A 21593-nucleotide genomic window follows, 5' to 3' on the forward strand; every position below is an offset into this window, starting at 1 on the left:
CCTCTTCCTCCTTTTTTCTTCCTCACTCGGCAGACCGCCCCTCCTCCTCTCCCTCTCTTATTCTCCCGAGCTTCTTCCCCCCATTTTTCTAATGTGGCGTTCGACAGATGCTTTCATGACTTCGCCTAGTCTAAACATGGTTGGGTTGAGTTTTCTGACTAGCCAACCCAGTTATTATGTAGGTCGTTTTTGGGTTTGCAAATAATTTTTCGGGTTGATCCATGAACCCGCTTATTTTATTAGATTAAAAAAGGGGAAATATATGAGTTGAGTGGTCAAACTCGATATAAATGTGTCGAGTCTCATCCTTCTTCCTCACTCGGCTGATCACCCCTCCTATTCTCCGTCTCTTCTTCTTCCGAGCTTCTTCCCCCCATTTTTCTGATGTGGCGTTCGGCAGATGATGCCACGAATCCGCCCAGCCTAAAAAGGGTTGGGTTGAGTTTTCTGACTCACCAACCCATTTATTATACAGATGGTTTTTGGGTTTGCAAATAATTTTTCGGGTTGATCCATGAACCCGCTTATTTTATTAGTTTTAAAAAAAAGTAAAAAATATATGTATTACATAAATTAAAGAGTATGACTAACAAGTACATCCGTAAATTTAGATTTTTTTCCCATGATTTGTGAACTTGAATCTGACTTATGAACACGGATATGACCCCACGAACCTACAAACTCGTATAATTAAATGAGTTATGCAGGTTAACATGTTAAGAATATTCCGAGTTAACTTTGAGCAAGACGACATATATATTTATATAAGTCCGGTTTTAGTTTTTATGACATGTTAACCCGAACACTACATGATTGTCACCCATAATATTTATTGTTGCATTGGACCCAATCAAAACTTTGATTGCTAAATATTTTTTTACAAGTAATGTGTTAGTGTTATATCTCATTAGAAAAAAAATTAAAATGACATGTTGGAGCCACTTAAGATGTCGTATTTATATTGCAAACATTAAAACTTTTTTAATGTTTAGAGCTTTATCGAATATAATTAATCCTTGCATGATTGATAAACAAATCTCAAATATTTTGTTAGCTAGTAATATCATTAACCCTATTATATTTGAATAAAAAAGAAAGTTGAAAGGGACATCTTCTTTATTTTTTTAATCTTTTGTTTATTGCTTCCTCTTCACTTTCCTTCCCCATCTTTTTCCAACTTTCTTCCCCTTTTTTTTCTTTCTGCTTTTCTGTTATTACCCAACTGCTCTCCAACACAACCCCTTTATCTTTCACATACTCGACTTGAGTGACTTCCAAGAACCAACAACATTATTAAGTTTCCAATCTCCCTTTCTTAATTCCCCCAAAATCAGACACCCATTTTGGGATTTTGATAATACCAATCACAAATTCAGATCACTTATTTCAAATATGGAAAAAGATAGCTTCTTTAGCACTGAAGGTAATGGGATTCCACACGCCTGGAATTCAGTCTTCGGAATGGAAATTGAAAGTCAAGTTAGCGAAATGAATTGTAGCTCCGAACAGATTCCCAATTGCTTTTTCAATCGCAATTGGGATAATTCAATGGATCAGAGCGATCCCTTTGAATCTGCCTTGAGTTCCATTGTCTCATCTCCAGTGAATTCGCATCCTGGAATCCCAATTCCGAGTTGTGGAGGTGAGAACGTGGTGCTCAGGGAATTGATTGGTAGATTAGGAAGCATATGTAATTCTGGGGAGATTTCACCTCAGTCTTGTATACAAGGAAACAATAGCGCCAACACGTCATGCTACAATACTCCATTGAATTCGCCACCGAAGCTCAATTTGTCAATAATGGATCATCATCAGATTCAAGGGAATTTGCCAATTCCCAGGAATCATCAATTACCATTGGCCCCTTTCCCTGCAGATCCTGGATTTGTCGAGAGAGCAGCCAGATTCTCTTGCTTTGGTGGGAAGAATTTTGGGGTGAAAGAATCCGAATTCCCCCATATGGTGGAATCAGGAAAATTGTCAAGAGTGTCAAGTAATCAGTCGTTCAAGACTACTGGATCTCAGTTCGTGGGAATTCAAGAAGAAGGAACTGGAACTCCAATTCCGGCTTCTGATAAGAAATTCAGCAGGTTATCCATGTCGTTGACTTCAGAAAACAAGGAATTGGATAATTCCATGGAGGAATCATCCTTATCCGAACAGATCCCTGGTGGGGAAACCGGAATTAAAGGTCAACATACCAGTTCCAATGGCAGAAAGAGAAAGGCAATTCCGAAGGGGAAAGGAAAAGAAACCCAATTCAGCGCTCAATCTACAAAAGACACCACGGTAAATTCATTCAATTCTTCTCTTTCACGACAACCAATTTTGATATTTAAGAAATTCTGTAAATTAAAGACCTTTTTTTTGTTCTGTTTCAGACTGTGGTAGAACAAGAAAAAGAGGAATCAGATGCAAAAAGAAGCAGGTCGGATGAAGAAGGTAATGCTACAGAAAAAGAAAAGGAAAAGGAAAAGGAAAAGGTAGAAGGGAATGGGAATGGGAATCAGAAGCAAACGAAGGAAACAGCAAAACTACCAGAGCCACCGAAGGACTACATTCATGTCCGAGCAAGAAGAGGTCAAGCTACGGATAGTCACAGTCTTGCTGAAAGGGTATGTCAATTCCATTCCATTCGTTTCAATTCCATTCCATTCTTTTCTTTTATGTCATGAAACCAATTGACATTCTATTTTGGAAATTTTAGGTCAGAAGAGAGAAGATAAGTGAGAGGATGAAGTTCCTTCAAGATCTTGTTCCTGGTTGCAACAAGGTAAAAAGAAAAAAAAAATCATTTATTTATTTATTATACATTGAAATTTTTTACAAATTGTTTGTAATTTGAGATTTTTATTTTTTTATTTTTAATTAAAGGTGACAGGAAAGGCTGTAATGCTGGATGAGATTATAAATTACGTACAATCATTGCAGAGACAAGTTGAGGTACATACAGACTAATTCAAATAAAAAATATATTAATTTTCTTAATTATATAAATATTAATATATCGATTTTCTTTTTAATAGTTCTTGTCAATGAAATTGGCAACCGTTAATCCAAGAACAGATATGAACATGGAAGCTCTTCTATCCAAAGACGTAAGCGCTTTTCAATTTCATAATATATCCAACTATCTCATCAAGGGGCATTTTAGTAATTTCCCATACCTTTCTATCTATTTTTCAGACTTTCCAAAGGGCATCCATGTCAAACGTCATGAATCATATTGACGCATCAGTCCAGCCATTTTATGGAATGATTCCCGATGGACAAGAACACCCTTTGATGGCAATGATGCATCGTAATTCAAACATGAAGTCAGATGGTTTTGGCGAAGTAATTTACTATTTCTGATTTGAACAAAATAAATTATTTTGTAAAGTTTTTGTTTTTTAAAAAAATCGATTGATTTCAGGCAAATGCGTTCTGGGAAAATGATCTTCAGAGTGTTGTACAAATGGGGTTTGGCCAAAATCAAGCACAAAGCTTTCATGGTGAGTTGACTTTTTTTATAAAAAAAGTCAACTAACATTTAAAATTAAAAATTTAATCTAACTTATGAATTTTCCGAATTGTAGGAACAATGGGTGGAGGTCAAATGAAAGTTGAGCTATGATACCGAATTCATTGATATAACTATTTAGGCTCCTAAAGCAAGAATAGCATTTGTATAGAGAAAGGAAGAAGAGATATATATATGTCTTCAATTGATATCTTATTTTTACAAGAATTTGTTTGTATAATCCTAGAACTAATTTCTATAAATTTGGAGGAGGGTTGGGGTTTAAAGTATGTAAGATGTTGTAACATGGTGTAAGGGTTGATAGGAAGAGGGTGCAACCTTGTTTTCATTCATATATTTTCTTTAACATTCTAATATATCTAATCATTATTTTTGTTTATATATTTTTTTATATCTATTTCCAAGTAATCAACTTTTATGTGGGTTCGAGCTCTAATGGAAACAAATCTATTAGCAAGAAAAAAAAATTATATTGATAGGGTAGATTCCAAAATATATAGAGACATACAGACTAAAAGGTGATAAAGTCGTTTGGTGTTAAAGTCATTTAGAAACTAGATGCTGACTGTGATACACTATAAGATATATGTGTAATCTATAGTTTTCTCTGTAAAATAGCAGTTATAAAGAGGATGTAGACTCCAACATATATATAAAAAATAATGAAGAGTATGACACTGATATTATTAATCAAAATCAATGAGAAATTGACTGGTCTTTTATTTTGTGCAAATCTTTCATCGATTTCCGACATAAACGCCTGAAAAAGATCCCTAGATTACGCGAATAATTTCTAACAACTTGAGATATTTTGTCGAGACCCCATTAAAAAATTTGAACATTTTCTCAAGGTTTTGGGCCACCCCACAAGAAAATATGATTTTTTTATGAATTTTTGATGGTGATTTTTCTTTAAGAGGTGTCATAATCAAGGGGGAGCAAATTGATTTTCAAGAAAGACTTCACAATAAGAAAATGTGGTACCTTTATATTAGAAGATTAGATGTTGATTTTGATATTCTTGATTGTAAACCAGCTGTTAGTGGGGACATTAGAATAATCAACTCCTTTCTGGAATCCAAGATTGACAACCTTATGATTCCAATTCCACTGTTCTTTTTCTACCATGAAACGACATTAATTAAGGTGAATCCTTTTTTCTAAAGATGCTTTATTGACTTGTACAATATGCACCAAAATCTGTACATTGTTCTTGAATTTGGTAACGTGGGCCATGAAATGACAACAATTAGGAGGTGAATCATTTTTCCCCAAAGCTAGAATAATTAGGTGGAGTAATGATAACTTTGAGGACTTGTACTTTATTCGGTATGTACCCGACTTGCTCCCTTTGACAGTTTCACTAGGCTATCCCATATGGTATGGTGTCTTAGCACCCGTAACGATCAAAAGGTATGGTGATATTTTTGTTTATTAAAAAATTTAGTGTTATATAGCATTTGTTATTATTGTCAATATTTGCCTATGAGTTGGTGTATAGTGATGTTCTTGCCTATGAACTTCGTTTAGCAAATTAAAAAAATCTAAACATTTAATAAAAAACCATTAATAACACTAAAATAAAACATAAATTTCATTAACCATCAAAAAATGAAAATTACATTTTAGAAAAACTAAAAAAAAAATAACAATAAAATTACATTGAGTTTGCCGTTCAATTTTTCAGTATTTGTCTTATTTGAACTTACACGTAGATAAATCAAATTGTTTATATTCTTTTGTTTATAAACCAAAAAAAAAACACTTAATATATTTTAAATGAGAAAATAAAAATCGTTAATATAAGTTAATTCTCAACACAACAAAGGAGAGAGAAACGAAAAACGTATGTCACCCAAACCTAGTCGACAACAAATATGATCATGGGGTAGTGTTTGCTGTCGACAATGCATGCCACGTCGGAATACCAACGGCAAAATCGTCGCCACACCCCACAGTCTAAGACCATCTTTAATGAGAAACGTTTTTTTTGGGATTATTATATATACCTTCGTTAGTCACATAAAAAATCAAACATATACATTCACTCACTCACACTCAAAGGGTATGAAGTAACAAGAAGTATTATTTCTACCCATTTTAAATAATCATACCCTTTCAATCATTATAATTATAATCTTGATAGATATCATTATTTTCCGTACAAAAATACTTATTTTTCTTAATCATTACTTTTCTATAATCTAATCAAATCTTTCCATGATTATTTATTTATTTATTATTATTATTATTATTATATATTGAAAATTCCTTTTAAAATAATTAATTTAATGTTTTATTTAAATATATTAGTTTGTTGAAATATGTTATTTTAAATAATTATATTAATATTTTATTTAAAATATTAGTTTGTTGTGATTTGATATTTAATTTTAACTCTTCTTATATTTATCTTTGTGTTTTCGGATATTTATTTTACTTTTTTAAAATTTTGTTCGAATATATATTAAACAATATCTTCAAACAAAACGACAAAAAACATTAAACAATATATTCAAACAAAAAGTCAAACATTTTTTTTTTAAAATCCACTCTTAAAATAATTAATTATACAAACAAAGATAAATAAATAATGTTCTTTTTTACATTTTGTTCGAATCCGTTACTTAATAACATTTTTTTTACATTTTGTTCGTTTTGGAGTTACACGTTTGCACAAACAAGAATACGTTTTAAAAAATCAAGATTATTATCTGTAACATCATGTTTTGAGAAGCTTCTTATTTCGAGATTGCAGACAATAAATGGATCAAGTAAAAGCCTTGGACTTCAAAGGAATAAGGTTGAGACCATATTAGATGTTGATGATATTGGTTATGTGATCTAAGCCCTTGGTTTGTGTTTTGGAGCTAAGGGGTATAATGAGAAAAGTTATATGATAGGCTTCTTGAATGGATTATGGTTTTTAGTTCGACATGTATTAAGCCAAAATTAGCTAGATAAAAGTGTGGGGCTTGTCAATACCTTTACATAAATATAAAGATCGCCGAAAACGAAGTTGAAACGAAGAAGTTATGGTTGTTTGAAGTTGAGGTGGTTTTGGGTGAAAGTCGTGGCCATGACATGGGAATCAGAGCCCACGGTGTGGGGATCAGTCATGATAAATCCCATGATTTTTTAGGGCTTTCAACGTATTTAAGCTTAATGTTCTGGTTTTTTGGGCATTTTATTAGCCTCCATCATGTCTAGAACCTCTTGGGAGAAACCCTAGCCTCCACCTTCAAGATTTCAGCTCCTAATCTTTCATCTCTCCTCTTTTGAATGCTTTTCATGTTATTTTGATGAAATAAAAAGATCAAGAATGTTATTTTAGTTACAAGGAATGATGCTTCATGTTTGGATCCATCAAATGCATTACATTTTTGAACCATTGTGAGTATAAAGTTCCAGTCTTGCTATCTAGTTTATTAGATCTTGTCATTTGGGTGTTTTGGCACTTTTGGTCCATTTTATGAGTGATCTTGTAGTTGAATGGGCTCCAAAATATTTTGATTAGTTTGGAATGTTTCTTGGACCCCATGGACTAGGAAAGTTATGATCTTTTGCCTTCCCTTTTAGTCATGTAAGTTATCTAGGCCCTTTAGGCCTTTTTGGTGTATTAAACTTTAGATCTTGAATGATTGGGGCATTATTATGGATAAAGTTGGAAAATTTATCCCTTTAGACATCTTGTTGATTCATATATGGAAGTTAGAGACTTGGACTTAATGGATTAAGTTGAGAAAGATGCATTTTGGGTCCCTTTGAGACTTAAAATCTAGATCTCGGTGGTTTGGACCTTCCTAATGGATAAAGTTAGAAACTTTATCCATTAAGACCTTGGAAAGGATTAGACCTGAGCTTTGGAGTTCTTAAAATCAAAAGAAAAAGGGATTAAGCTCGTTGAGCTGTCCAGGCCAGTCTCCATGGTGTGGCCTTAGGCTACCACAGTGTGGTGACCGGGGGATTAGCAATTATTTTGGAATTTTGTGTCCACAATGTGGAGGGATGCTGATTGGCAATTTGACTTTGACTTTGATTGTTGACTTGCTGACCAGTTTGACTTTTTGTTAAACTTGGGTAGAAACGAGTATTTGACTAAGGATTGTCTCAGTTTGGTGTTAGGAAGTTTGGGTTGGCTATTCTGATGATTAGGTAGTTGTGGGCTTCTACTGAGTAGTTCACATGAGCCTTCTCACTATGCTTGTGGGTTGAAGGCACCAATACCTACTTACTAAATTATGTACGCATGATGCTAGTTGTATTTGTGACTCTTGCATGTTTGTATGATTTGTTTGAAATAAACCCTAGGGTTGGGCCCATGAGTATGTGATGGGTTGAAAGATACCCTAGGGCTAGGCCCATTTGTATGTTTGGTATGTGCTACTTTGGGGAACTCACTAAGTTTTATGCTTACGGTTTATGTTTAAAATGTTTTCAGGTACTTTTTAGTTTCAAAAGGAAGGGCCCAGATTTATCGTATTACATCCCCTGGAGATTAGCACACAATGATGATTTATGATTTTACTTTGATGTTTTGAGAATACTTTTATTTTGATCGTCTTTTGGAATAAGGAATGAATGGTTTTAATTTAATTTAAAATGAAAATTTTTCTCGGTATTTTTGGGACGTTACAAGTTGGTATCAAAGCCTTGGTTTGAGGGAATCAGGCACACTCCTGGGTATGGCTGAACTCAAACTGAGGAATTGGTATAGTTTTTGAAAGAAATTTTATTTTCTAAAAATGTTTTTGCAAAGAAAAGGGGTATGATGCGTGCAATCAACCGAGCTCAAGTAAGTATTTCCCAAAATATCCATGCATGTATTATGCTTATTGTTTTGGTATGGATATATGAGAATTGCATGCTAGATTAGGGCAAAGGATCTGCTCAGGATTGCATGATAGAATGCTAGGAGAGATGCTTGTACATGTCTGTTGATTGAGCTTGTGGAACAACATGCTAGTATGGACTTCAGATATTGGATAGAATGGCCAGATTTTGTGATGTTTTGTAGCCTACAAGGAACTGGATGCTATGATAGATTTGGAATGTATGTTGGTGGAATTGATTTTTAAGTGTATGCTTTAAAATTTGTATACGATTAGGATCATATAGCCCTAGAAGGATTGATTTGGCCTTATTTTCTATTCCTTGTTTGGTTGTGGGTTTAGGGTAGAATCATTCATTCGACGGTCTATATGATCCTGTTTTGTGTATAATTTTCATGCATAAGGCAACCAGAAGTGTTGGTAGAAGTTCCTAGCATTGTAGAAGTGATTTAGTTGGAGGATTCCTTTTTATGTTTTATGGCCTATATAGTGTTACTTCACGAATGCTGCTTGCTTTGTGCTTTGTGGGACCCATATTTATGTGAGCTAACTATTAAATGAATATGTTGAGTTGCATGCTGAAAGGGTTAGATAATTCTAGAATGATTGATTTGACCCTATTGCACAACTCGCGTTGGAGTCTAACCGTTGTAGGGTTGGGTCTTTTATTCGAATGATTATTTAAGTTTTGTTGCATGCAATTGTATTCATGAAGCAGTTAGTTAATATTAGTAGGGGTTATTTAGCAGTTGATGGAAGGGTGAGGTGGGAATCCTAGGTGAGCCTAGGAAGTGCCTTAGAGGAATTGGTGCACTGTTTAGCGATGTGTATTTGTTGAGAGTGAGTATAAGTGATTGGATCGTCCGGTAATGAACATGAGTAATTACTTAGATGATTCGGAACGCTCCTTGAGGAAAGTACGATAGGTGTGGAAGGTAGTATTGGGCTCGTACTACTGAAATCACATGATCCATAATCACGTTGAGAAAAAATTTCGGGGATTCTAAGGAGATGATTGAGGGTAGATTGTATATCTTGGCACCATGATTCATTGCAATGTGTTTCCGTCTTTATTAGTTATCGGTTATGGTTGTTCAGGATGAGGATGAGACTAGTGATTTTTTGGGTCTTAGTGGCCATGTGAGTTGGGGCTTGAATGGTGCAGACCTAGTTGAGTTAATTGATTTTGAGGTCTCGATGGCCTTGCTCGAGGTAGTTCCAGTTGAGTTGCAGTACTGAAGAAGGGATTGATCGTGACGATTGGCTCGAGGATTGCAGTTGGAGACTGAGTCATTGGCAGATGGAGTGGTATGCCACTATCTTCGACATGGGCTATGTTCTTCCAGCTTTCCGTGTTCGGAGGAAAGAGAGAGCAGACATGTGACTTTCAGAGTTAGGATGTAGACCCGGTTTGGGGCTAGATAGTTGCAGTTTTTGGCAACAAGTATGGCAGTGTAGGAATGCACAAGAGGGTTCTTCTAGTATGGTTTCTTTGAGATGAGATCAAGAGTCTGCTTTCTTTGAATTCAGTTAGGTCATGTGCTAGTTGATTGTTTCAGGCGATCAAGGGAGGTGAATTGGGGATGACAACATTTGTTGTCTCTGATGTATCTTGACTAAGAGAATGATGCTTATTGTAGCTCTGAATGATTCTCGTGACGAATTGATAGGCAAGGTGTGTGGTAGTCCAATTGTTTATAGATAGAGAATCAATTTTATGAATGGACTGTTAGAATTATTTCTTGAGCATCTGCATGGGATTCTTGATGTTAGAGGCGGTTATGATTGGGGAGTTCTTAAGGTCTCCATCTGAGATTCAAAATCTCTTTGAGTTTCTTTGTTCTTTATCAGGAAGATCATCTCGCGATGTGTTATACATCCCATGGGCCTAGGATGTTACATATCCGGTTGAGCCGATTTGAGATTTGGTTTGTTTACAACATAAGTTGGTGGTAGTTCGAACCCTAAGTGGGAGAGAACTGGGTATTTGATTGGAGGATCATCGATCTGTTCGAGTTTATACTTTCAGAAGAATGGGTCATAGGGATTTGCGGTTCGGTTATGCAGAACTTTGGTTCAAGATTTGGTCAAGATGGGGGCGCAGAGCAAGATGTTATCAGATATCCGTGCTCAGGAATGCATGAGTTGTCTTCGCGACAATAAGCTATGGACATCGACAGATCTACTATGCCTAATAGTCATTATACAATGATATTGCTAATAATATATGATCCTATAGGGTCACACCATATAGCAAGTTACCGTCAATTGATTATTTATTAGTATAATTTGATTATTAATAAATGTATCAACACTTATATTTAATTGGAAAATTATTATTTTATGGAAATATTATTTTACTAATTGGGAATTTATTATTTGTGTAAATAATATTTATTGGAGAAATAACAACTTATGGAATATATCATAAAGTATGATTATTTATAAGTTATATTTATATGTATTAATAAACTAGTTCAATTTATATAAAAGGTAGTTTTATATAAAATAAGATATTTATATATGACTAGTTATATATATATACATATATATATATATATATATATATATATATATATATATATATATATATTGGGAATTCTTTATAAATAAGATTGTTTTGTTTATACAAATAATATATATATATATATATATATATATATATATATATATATATATATATATATGTGTGTGTGTGTGTGTGTGTGTGTGTAATAACTAGCCATGAGACAACTGTTTTCTTCTTTGAGACATGCTTTTTCTCGAAAATGAAAGGGAGACCAAGCATGACTCTCTTTTGAACTATTTAATAGTGCATGCCATGCTTGGAAGAAGGTTGTCCCATGCTCCTTTTGCTTTATGGTCTCCCTTTGCTTTTTGGTCCTTATACATATATATATATATATATATATATATATATATATATATATATATACACACACACACACACACACATGAGAGTGTATGGAACTTTTGGTAATGTGCTTGCTACTTCTTTCCTCTCATTAACTCATAGAACCGAAAATAGAGAGCACCATGAGGACTGCCAAATTTTCGGAATTTGAAAGCTTCTCCATCCTCCATTCTCTTTCATTTTGATGTCAAAGAATGTCCCTTTGTTGTTGCACCTTTGAACATATATTTGGTATATATTTCAAAGGCTTATGAACAACAAATTACAGGTGATTACTAGCATGTTTTGATGGTTCTACTCTTGCATGGTGGATACTTGTAGAGAACTTGTGTTAGAGTTTCAATGCACACTTCATCAACTTCCAACCTCCCATGAAGATCAAAGTCTTCAAAGGTTGTTATGCTTTCTCTTATATGGTTGTGTTAATCTTCATAAATCTTGCAACATGATCATTGGTGGGTAAAATAGTTTTAGTTTTATTCGATATATTTTAAAGTTTCCATTGTCATTTTTACCGGTTGTGAAACCGGATTTTTGAATATAACCCAACAATTGGTATCAGAGTCATTTTTGCAAGATTAGTTAAATTATTTGTTTAGTTGATGAAATCTTTGTTTTTGGAAAACATGGATGGTTTTTCTCTTTGCAAGAAAAATCCATACATATTTTCTATGACAATAAAATGTTTATAATTATTATTTTTTGACCAAAAGTTTACATGCATCTTTTTGGTTATAAAAGTTGTTTTAGAAAAACAAAGAGTTGTTTTATATATTCTTGAGTATATAAATATGTATGATGTGAATAAACTAGCCATGGACCTATGTGTTGTTGCATGTGTCGATTTATTTAAAATGGTTGTAATTATTTAGTTACTAGGCGAATGCCCACGCGTTGCGCAAAAACACCTATATAGTTGAAGTCTTTACAAATATATGATTTTTTTAAATATAACAATAACGTCGTTGTTAAATTTGATATAATAATTTGCATACACTAAATTGATATAATATATTGATTATTTTGAATTATATGATAATATATACATTTATTATACCTTCATAATCTCAATCGTTCGAATGACTTCTACCCGCGAGTTACACATGAATAAAATTAAATATAATATATGATTTGATGTTATTTATAGTTGTTTTTATTGTTAATTAATTTTTTTAAATTTATTTGCTTAATGTTTTAATTTCTATCATTTTAATTATTTAAAACATCAAACATTGTTTTTTTTTTATTTTAAAGCTAACAATATAATCATTTATATAGAGTTGTTTTTAACTATTGTTATTGTAAGTTATTTTAAGCTACTTATTTATAAAATTTAAACGATTATAAAAATATATTTAAGAAATATTTTAGTTAAATTGAGATTAAAATTTAGTTTTTGCTTTTATCACTACAATTTATCACTTTTAACTATTTACAAAATACTCTTTTGTTTTTTTAAATGGAACTGAAATTTATATTTGAGTTGACATTGTAATGCGCAGAAACACCTATATAGTTGAAGTCTTTACAAATATATATTTTTTCAAATATAACACTGACGTTGTTGTTAAATTTGATATAATAATTCGTATATTAATTTGATATAATATATTGATTATTTTAAATTATATGATAATATATAAATTTATTATAACGTCATTATCTCAATTGTTTGAATGACTTCTACTCGTGAGTTACACATCAATAAAATTAAATATTATATATGGTCTAATATTATTTATAGTTGTTATTTTTAACTAATTTTTTAAATTTTATTTGCTTAATGTTTTAATTTCTATCATTATAATTATTTAAAACATCAAACATTATTTTTTTATTTTAAAGGTAACAATATAATCATTTATATAGAGTTATTTTTAACTATTGTTATTATAAGTTATTTTAAGCTACTTATTTGAAAATTTTTAACGATTATATAAATATATTTAGGAAATATTTTAGTTAAACTGATATCACAATTTAGTTTTTGCATTTATCACTATAATTTATCACTTTTAACTATTACAAAATATTACTTTGTTTTTTTAGTGGAACTAAAACTTATATTTAAGTTGACACTGTAATGTTATATTTAAATTAACAATTTAAGTATTTTGTCCAAACCGTTCAAAAATTATAGTTTTAAACTGATAATGGTTTACACGCAACAACATTTTAAATCTAATAAATTAAGTATAATATGTTAAAATTTAAAGACATTACTTTATAAATAGAAGTAAAGATATTATTTTAAAATTGAAATTTAATCTATTTTTTATTACACTTTAGGTTTGATATTTATTTAACCTTATTAACTAACTTACAATCATTATTAGAAAGACACTACAATTTATCACTTTTAACTATTTATAAAATATTTTTTGGGTTGTTTAAGTTAAATAAAATTTATATTTAAGTTGAGCCTATAATGTTATATTTTAATTAATAATTTAAGTATTTTATACAAATTGTTCAAAAATTATACCTTTAAAATGATAATGGTTTACATCCAACAATATATTAAAACTAATAAATTAAGTATAATATGTTAAAAGTTAAAAATCATAATTTTATAAGTAGAATTAAAGATATTATTTTAATATTGTAATTTAGTTTATATATGAATACACTTTAGATTTGATATTTATTTAACCTAATTACCAATTTATAATTATTATTATAAAGAAATTGAAAAGTCATGGAAGTTTCAAATGAATATGGTGAAAGGAAAAAAGAATGGGGGTTTCAAATGCATAAGATTCAAGAAAAAAATGCTAGCTTTATAAGTATGTATGATTCATATGGTATGTAATAATTAAATAGATAGTTTTCATTTGTTAATTTTTGTAAGTGATAGATTAGTTTTATAAATAGTTTATTTTTATAAAAAATGTAACAATAATGAAGATGGTGACCATTTTGAAAATCAAAACTTTATAAACTTGATTTTATTAATGTTTTTCAAACTTTATAAAATTAATTTTATAAACTTGCTACAAGATGTTGAAGCAAGTGAGAGCACATGAAGACTTTACAAGATAAATGTCCCTTATGTCTCTATAGGAATGGACTTGATAGTTTTGTGACGGCTCACAAAATTATTACTAGTTAATGGCTTAGTTTACGCACATATGTTAAAATTATCCCAAAATTATTACTAGTTTATGTTTATGTTATTATTATTATGTTATGGTTGATAAATTAATTTTTCAAATGCAAAATAATATCCGAACATAAATAAACAACAAAAGGAGTTTGGTTTTAATGAAATTTATTTTTTAACATAAGATGCTAAAAATAGTTTTACAATAAAACAAGCTTTATCGTTAAAACTAGTAACCGGTAAAATTTCGGGATTAAAATTGTATACGTTTAAAATAGAGATTTGTAAACTTATCAAACTCCAAACGTTATTTTATAAAAAGAAGTTTTATTAAAAGGTTTCCGAATGTTCTGAAGCACTCAAACGATATAACTTAATACTAGTTATTAATTTAAAACTTTGATCGCATCAATTATATAAAATCGGGTTTTATATATAGAACATTGTTAAAAATGTGATTTTAACATGAAATAAGTTTTTTAAAAAGGTATATCATGGTTTATTGAATGCATGCAATAACCATGATATAACATGTTTTTTAAACTAGAATTATAAAAACATCAAAGACCCCTTACAAACCTCAAATCTATGCAATCTTTTTTAAAGAACACTCGCACGTCTCTATTATGCACTGGTGGGATAAAGAATACCTAACCGCTTGGTATTATCTTTTGATGGCCGGGGTGTTTTCGTGATTTCTATAACCAAGTTATTGGCCGATTACACAAGTTTTTCAAATTGGATGATTTGATTGGAAATCTCTTGTGATAAAGGATACCTAAGCAAGAGAGTTTTGAGGCATAGATGAGATCAAACATGTCTAATTAAATTTGTTATTAGTGATCCCATAAATCGATGAATTATATGGTTAGATATAATTGATAATCGATATCTACCGGGTTGAATTCGGATGAATGGGTAAAGTATACCTAACCATTTATTTGTTTTGCAACTTGGATCCTAGACTTTGATAATTAATGTTTTTAGAAACAAAAGGGTATTAATTATTAAGGATTAAATATTGAAAACACTAAATGAATTTTGTTAAAATTTTGTAGATATATAATCCACTCTCATAACCATGAATTGTTATGACTTAATGAAACAATAACATTCAATAGATACAACTTCAATGAATGGGTTCATGTCTTAAGAGACAATCTCGTGAGAGATGTGAAATTGTATACACTTAAAAGGACCTATTCATAAACAAATTGCTTTGAGCAATAAACCTGAATATGATACCTAATAAATACATCACATTGATGCTCAAGATGCTTTTAACATCATACTAGAAACAATTATTCATGACTTTTAGGAAGTTTTGGATAATTTACATATATATATATATATATATATATATATATATATATATATATATATGAAAATATAACAGGTTAAGCAATATTCCAATAAATATAGTGATATTTTGTTGGAATAGTGAAAGGCTAAAAGAGTCACCTTGTGTGATCTAAAATGTCCATGTTTAATGGAATAAACACCTTTAAGCCCAAGAAATCCAATAAGGCCCACATAGATGGATCTTGTTTCTTTTGTGAAGAAACTGGACACTGGTAGAGGAACTGATCCTCTTATCTAGAAAGAAAGACTGAAAGAGACTAGTACTTTAGGTATCTACTAAATAGAACTCTTACTTTTCGTGTAATACTCAAGTACTTGGTACTTAAATGTTAATCTGATATTTGTAATTTGATTGCAAATATTTACAGAAGAGTAACTAGCTGAGCACAAGCAAGTTGGAACTACACTTTCGAAGTTTACTTTATTATTTATGCTTATAACATAAATTGCTTGTAATATAAAACAGTGTTTGTTTTGGAACAATATATGTTTTAAATTTAGCATGTCTAAATACTTATGTCTCGATTACTTATTTAACTGTGTGATTATTTACTAGATCGTTTTTCATAACGATAATACTCATATTCTAAAATGATTGACTTCTATTTCTGAGACTAGATCTCTTAATATAATTACAAAGTAAATATCATCATTCTATAAATAAAATTAAGTTCTATATGCAAGCACTTTTGACTTAAACTTGTTTTAAATCAAACTTATCCATGACATTGTTATCTTTATTGTATAAATGAAATCCACATATTCTAACTTCAAGAAAGGGATCTTTGAAGGAAAATAATGTAGTTTATTTGACATATGTGAATCTTATTTATATATAAACGACTCCTAATAATATTTTCACTAAAGTGTAGAGAAAATAATTATTAAGGAACTATATACTTTGGTGTATGACTTCCTTTTTAATGAATGTTTATGATTAAGCACAAGATACAACCCAGTAATACCATCTAAATCCTTTGTGATGATAAAGGGTGAATTAAACTTTACTTGATATAGTTACTTTCTAATCAGTAGAATTGTCCTCCTTTTAACCTTTTTGGGATTATACTTCAATCACTATTAATTGTATCTAGAATACAAACACCAACTAATTACATAATTGTAGAATATTCTAAAAGGGCATTTAGATTATTATATACAAACATATCAAGAATAAGTTCCTTTATTCCTCTGAAAGCTGAGTTAGTAGAAAGAAAGCTTCTAATGACAAATCAAGTGGGAGGCACATGGAAGTTGAAGTAGTTCAAGAACCATAGCCTGATGTAACAATTGTTGGCACTAGTTTTAACAAGAAATTATTAAACATGAATAATAGCTATTCATAAACACATATTATTCACAATAATTGTAGAAATCATATATGACTTGAGAAATATGGAATCTCTCATTAATGAGTTCATGATGGTTTTTAGTTAAACCATCAACTACGAAAATGTTATATCAGATATTGAATCTGAGAAATGACTTAGAGTTATGAACATTGAGATGTAATCCATGTTTAATAATCAAGTATGGGATTGATTAATTTTTCTCTCTATAGCAAGGCTAGAAGGAGTAAGAGATTCTTCTAGAAAGAATATATATATATATATATATATATATATATATATATATATATATATATATATATACACACATTTAGTAATACTTGTTATATAAGGATTTTATCATACTCATATCATTGACTGTGATCAAACCTTTTCACAAGTAGCTATGATTAAATCAACAAGGATATTATTTACTATAAGTTCATATTCTTAATATGAGATATAGCAAACAAATTTCAAGAAAGACCGCTTTTCTTAATAGACATCTACTAGAAGATATCTATATAGCTTAGCCTAGAGGTTTTCTTAATCCATATAATCCTAACCAAATGTGTAGGCTTAAGATCCACTTATGGATATAAAGAAAACATCTCAAGGTTGGAATAGTCAATTTAATATAAATATACAAGGTATGCTTTTATATCAAAAAAAGAACATGTGTGTGTGTTTACTAAGAACTAGTGGGAGGATAGTGATATTTCTAATCTTGTATCAAAGAGACATAATTAATCATTTGAAATGACATTCCGACTATGCAAGGTGGTTTTCACCTTGACTCGGAAAGTATTTCTAAAATGAAAGATTTAGAAATGACAAGATACATTCTTGGGATATAAAATCTATAAGAGATAGATAAAGATGAATATTAAGGGTTTTAAAATTCTTTTTGCATGAAATGACAATATCTTGAAAGAGGTCAAGATACAGGATTCCTTTGGATGACTATTTGCATTGTTACATGACACCTTTTGAGTTTGTCTCAAAGGACCTAACACATAGGTTGAGCTAGATAAAATGATTTATATTCTATTTGCTTGTCAAATGAATCCATCATTTATCTCATATCATGAGATACAAAATTGAATACATGGTTAAGTCACTAGATCACTGTGAGAACCTTCTAAGAGAACTTAAGAAGAGCTAAGAGAATGCATATGAGATAATTAGTTTAGAATAAAATTTTAATGTAAAGTGCTACATAGGATTTTGATTTCTAAATAGAAATAGATAATTATGAATTATAATTGGATTATGACTTCATTTTGGAATGAAGAGTAAGTTTAGTTGGAATGAGGTGTAAGCAAAACATAATGACATAGTCTACTACAAAGTAAGAATACACACAACTTTTAAAATTAAAGTCAAATATGATTGGATGAATGAGTTCATTGAAAAACTATGTTGATTTCTTCCATTCAAGGATCACATAGAAATCTTTGTGACTTCAAGAGTTGACTTAATCAAGCTAAGGACTCTATGTTACGAAAGAACACCAATCATATTCTCCAAGATATTTACCTATACTTAGAGTAAAAGTCAAATATGGAGATATAGTATTTGTGAAATTCACAAAAATTAAATTTAGTCGAACCCATTAATAAAGTCTTTCTTCTTAAGCTAAGTATGAGTGGTCACACTTAAGCCATAAGACTTTTATTATTCTAGAAATGGGATTTTGGTTTTTATTTAGTATTTGGATATTGGAACATTATAACAACAACTATTACATAATGTTTTGATATACTGGGATATGATCATTACATTAATACTTGTTGTGTTCTATATTAACATGTTTAATCCATGAATAATCTTATTATTCTAAAGGTTCATAGTCGCTCATGATTATGGGAGCAATTATGAAGTAAGACTAATATGAAAAGGATTGGTTGACTCTCACCAAATGAAAGTAGGCAAGAAATTGTAACCAAGTTTCATAAGTACTTGTCTGAGAACTAGTACTGAACGGACCCACATCAAGATTAACTCATAGATCGCAGTCGTGAGAGACACTTGATTAAAAGGTACTATCTTTGTATCTGTTGGGTTGAAGATTTGTTCAAGGGTTGCGTCTTTGGGCTCGGCTATTTGTTTATTTTATTTGTATTCCGGTTTGGGCCTGTCCAACCGAGAGCCCATTATGTTTAATATATAAGTATATGATTGCATGCATATTAGGTTAATGATTGAACGATTCATCTAGAGCATAACGATAGTATTTACAGATTTCTTTGATCGTTCTTGTAACCTAATAATCCTCTACAGTTGATGTTCTTAATCGAGCTCTTCTGAGGATTTTGTTTTAATCATTCGACACGTTTGATTCACTCTTGTCTTGTTCTTATTTTTGTGTTCTTGCTGTTTTATATTTACTTACCTGTTTAAGATCTAATCGATCTTCAAAGATTAAAGTTTTAATTTCATCAATTGGTATCAGAGCAGGAGGCTGTGTAATCGATACACATCTTTTATGTGAAAAGGTTTCAATTAGGGTTTTTCCGCAATTACTAATATTTATTGAGCCGTCATCTCATTATTGACGTATCCTGATATTTATTATTTTGCCCTAATCTAATTTATTACAAGTCTGATCTTTAAACAGGTTTTTCGATCATAATGGATGAGTCGCAATCAAACCCCATCAATATTTCCAACAACATCGGTTCAACCACGAAGATTCCAATCCTATATACCCATGATTATGAAGTCTGGGCGCATCACTTCGAAGACTACGTTATAGGATCTGAGGACAATGGATACCTCATATGGGAAGCAATCATTAATGGACCTTTTTCTCACTCTGCAACGTCAAGGATTATCAAAACTCAAAAGGAGTACAATGACCTGTTGAAGGATATTAAAGATATTGCGCAAGATGAAAAGGATAAATTCCAGTGCAATATCAAGGCATTAAGGTTGATCAGATTCGCCCTTCAGTCTGACACCTTCAGGTTGTTCAGCTCATGCACGACGGAAAAGGAAGTTTAGGATAGACTTTGCTAACTGTACTCTACAGACGAGGATCTTGAACATTCTATCCAAACCTTGCTCTTATCTGAGTTTGGAGAATTCAGGCAAGGAGCCGAAGAAACAGTGACCCAGACGTTCGATCGCTTCAATCATCTTCTCAGCAGGATGATCAAGCATGACATCGAAAGGAAGCTTATCGAGTAGAAGGTTACGTTCTTAAATGGTCTAAGGTCAGAATGGAGAGCTGTGGTGTCAACAGTTAAAGCCCATGAGCAGTTTAAATCATACTCTTTGGCGAAACTGGTGGGTATTCTCAAGTCCCAGGAGAAGATTGTACTGCAGGAGAAGAACGTTGTTTCAAGCCTTGGTTCGCTGGCCCTCCTGTCAAAAAGTAAAGCTGTGATGGAGGATGAAGACCTTAACTTGGAGGAGTATGACCTCACGTCTGAGGATTATGCTATGATGGTGTCTAACCGCAAGAGGTTCATAAAGAAGAGATTCCCCAGCAACAAAAACCGAAACTGGCAGGGGAGTTATAGTTCAGAAAAAGTTAACAATGAACCGAAGGTTGAAGAGCTCAAGAAGGAACCGAAGGCAGATGGTGATTCTGGAGTAAGCTGTTACTACTGTGGTGGAAAAAACCACTATGCTAAAGATTGTGTCCTTAAGAAGATGGCTGAAAAGGATGAGGAAGCTGTGCTACATAAAAGGCTCAATGAGATGAGAAAGAAGAAGTCTACCGCTAACCCTTCCATGAATGCTCTTATTGTGTAGGGTTCGGTTGCTGATGACGAGTTCGGTAGCGTGGAAGTTTGGTCTACCGACTCAGAAGACGATGAAGTGAGGAAGCCTACTCATGGAAAGGCTTATGTGGCAAAGGAGGAGAGCAGTGGAGGAAGATGCTTCATGGTGTCTGATGTATCTCAGATGAGGGGATACAACACTGATGGTGGAAGCAATGAACCGAAGGTGCAGGAGGACATGTGCTTTACGGCCAAACCACCCAGCCAGCAGTTTAATGAGCTTGATGAACTGATAAAGAAGGTACAATCGGTTTTTGTTTCATTTAAAGTACCACAATCCTCATATGAGAAAGAACTAAAAAATATTAATACAAGAATTTCTCATCTAGATAGTAGCTTAACTCAAACTCGAGTCACCAATTCTAACCTAACTGATCAATTAAGCAGGGTGTCTTCGAAGAGTGAGGAGCGGCGCATGTGGATCGAGTTGAAGGAGTCTGAATTAGTTAAAATTAAAGACGAAAACATTTATTTACAAAGAGACAGTTTAAAGTTGTTAAAACAGCGGAATGTTTTTTGTTTAATTGCAAAACGTCTTTATTCTAATATTACTCAGCTTCACTTGGACTGTGAAATAGGCCAAAAGATCCATCGCATGATTTTGCCCTTCCTTGAGTTTAAGGAGGATGAAATCGATGCCGAGGCTTATAATTGTGAGAGTGTGATATCATCTGATGACGTCAATCCAACCTACATGTATGGACTGGACAAAATAGAATCTTTCATTAAATCCAAGGACC

The 21593-nt window shown here is 31.7% G+C and overlaps 1 protein-coding gene across 1 annotated transcript; it reads left to right on the top strand.

The window, feature by feature from the left end:
* Window positions 1-1150: 1150 nt before the first annotated feature.
* LOC111896946 (transcription factor bHLH62) lies at window positions 1151-3902 on the top strand. Its single transcript, XM_023892920.2, has 8 exons — window positions 1151-2289; window positions 2382-2615; window positions 2708-2773; window positions 2875-2943; window positions 3027-3098; window positions 3187-3336; window positions 3416-3494; window positions 3579-3902. Exons 1-8 carry the CDS (start codon window positions 1393-1395, stop codon window positions 3614-3616), a joined length of 1605 nt encoding a protein of 534 aa, XP_023748688.1. The 5' UTR covers window positions 1151-1392; the 3' UTR covers window positions 3617-3902.
* The last annotated feature ends 17691 nt before the right edge of the window (window positions 3903-21593 follow it).

The sequence above is a fragment of the Lactuca sativa genome, chromosome 1, assembly GCF_002870075.4.
Source record: "Lactuca sativa cultivar Salinas chromosome 1, Lsat_Salinas_v11, whole genome shotgun sequence".
In the NCBI taxonomy this organism is placed as follows: domain Eukaryota; kingdom Viridiplantae; phylum Streptophyta; class Magnoliopsida; order Asterales; family Asteraceae; genus Lactuca; species Lactuca sativa.

Bases quoted from the DNA above. Each gene is read 5' to 3' on its own strand.
- LOC111896946 (XM_023892920.2), top strand. From the start codon at position 1,393: ATGGAAAAAGATAGCTTCTTTAGCACTGAAGGTAATGGGATTCCACAC. The intron at 2,290-2,381 runs GTAAATTCATTC...GTTCTGTTTCAG, and splicing joins AATCTACAAAAGACACCACG to ACTGTGGTAGAACAAGAAAA. The intron at 2,774-2,874 runs GTAAAAAGAAAA...TTTTAATTAAAG, and splicing joins TTGTTCCTGGTTGCAACAAG to GTGACAGGAAAGGCTGTAAT.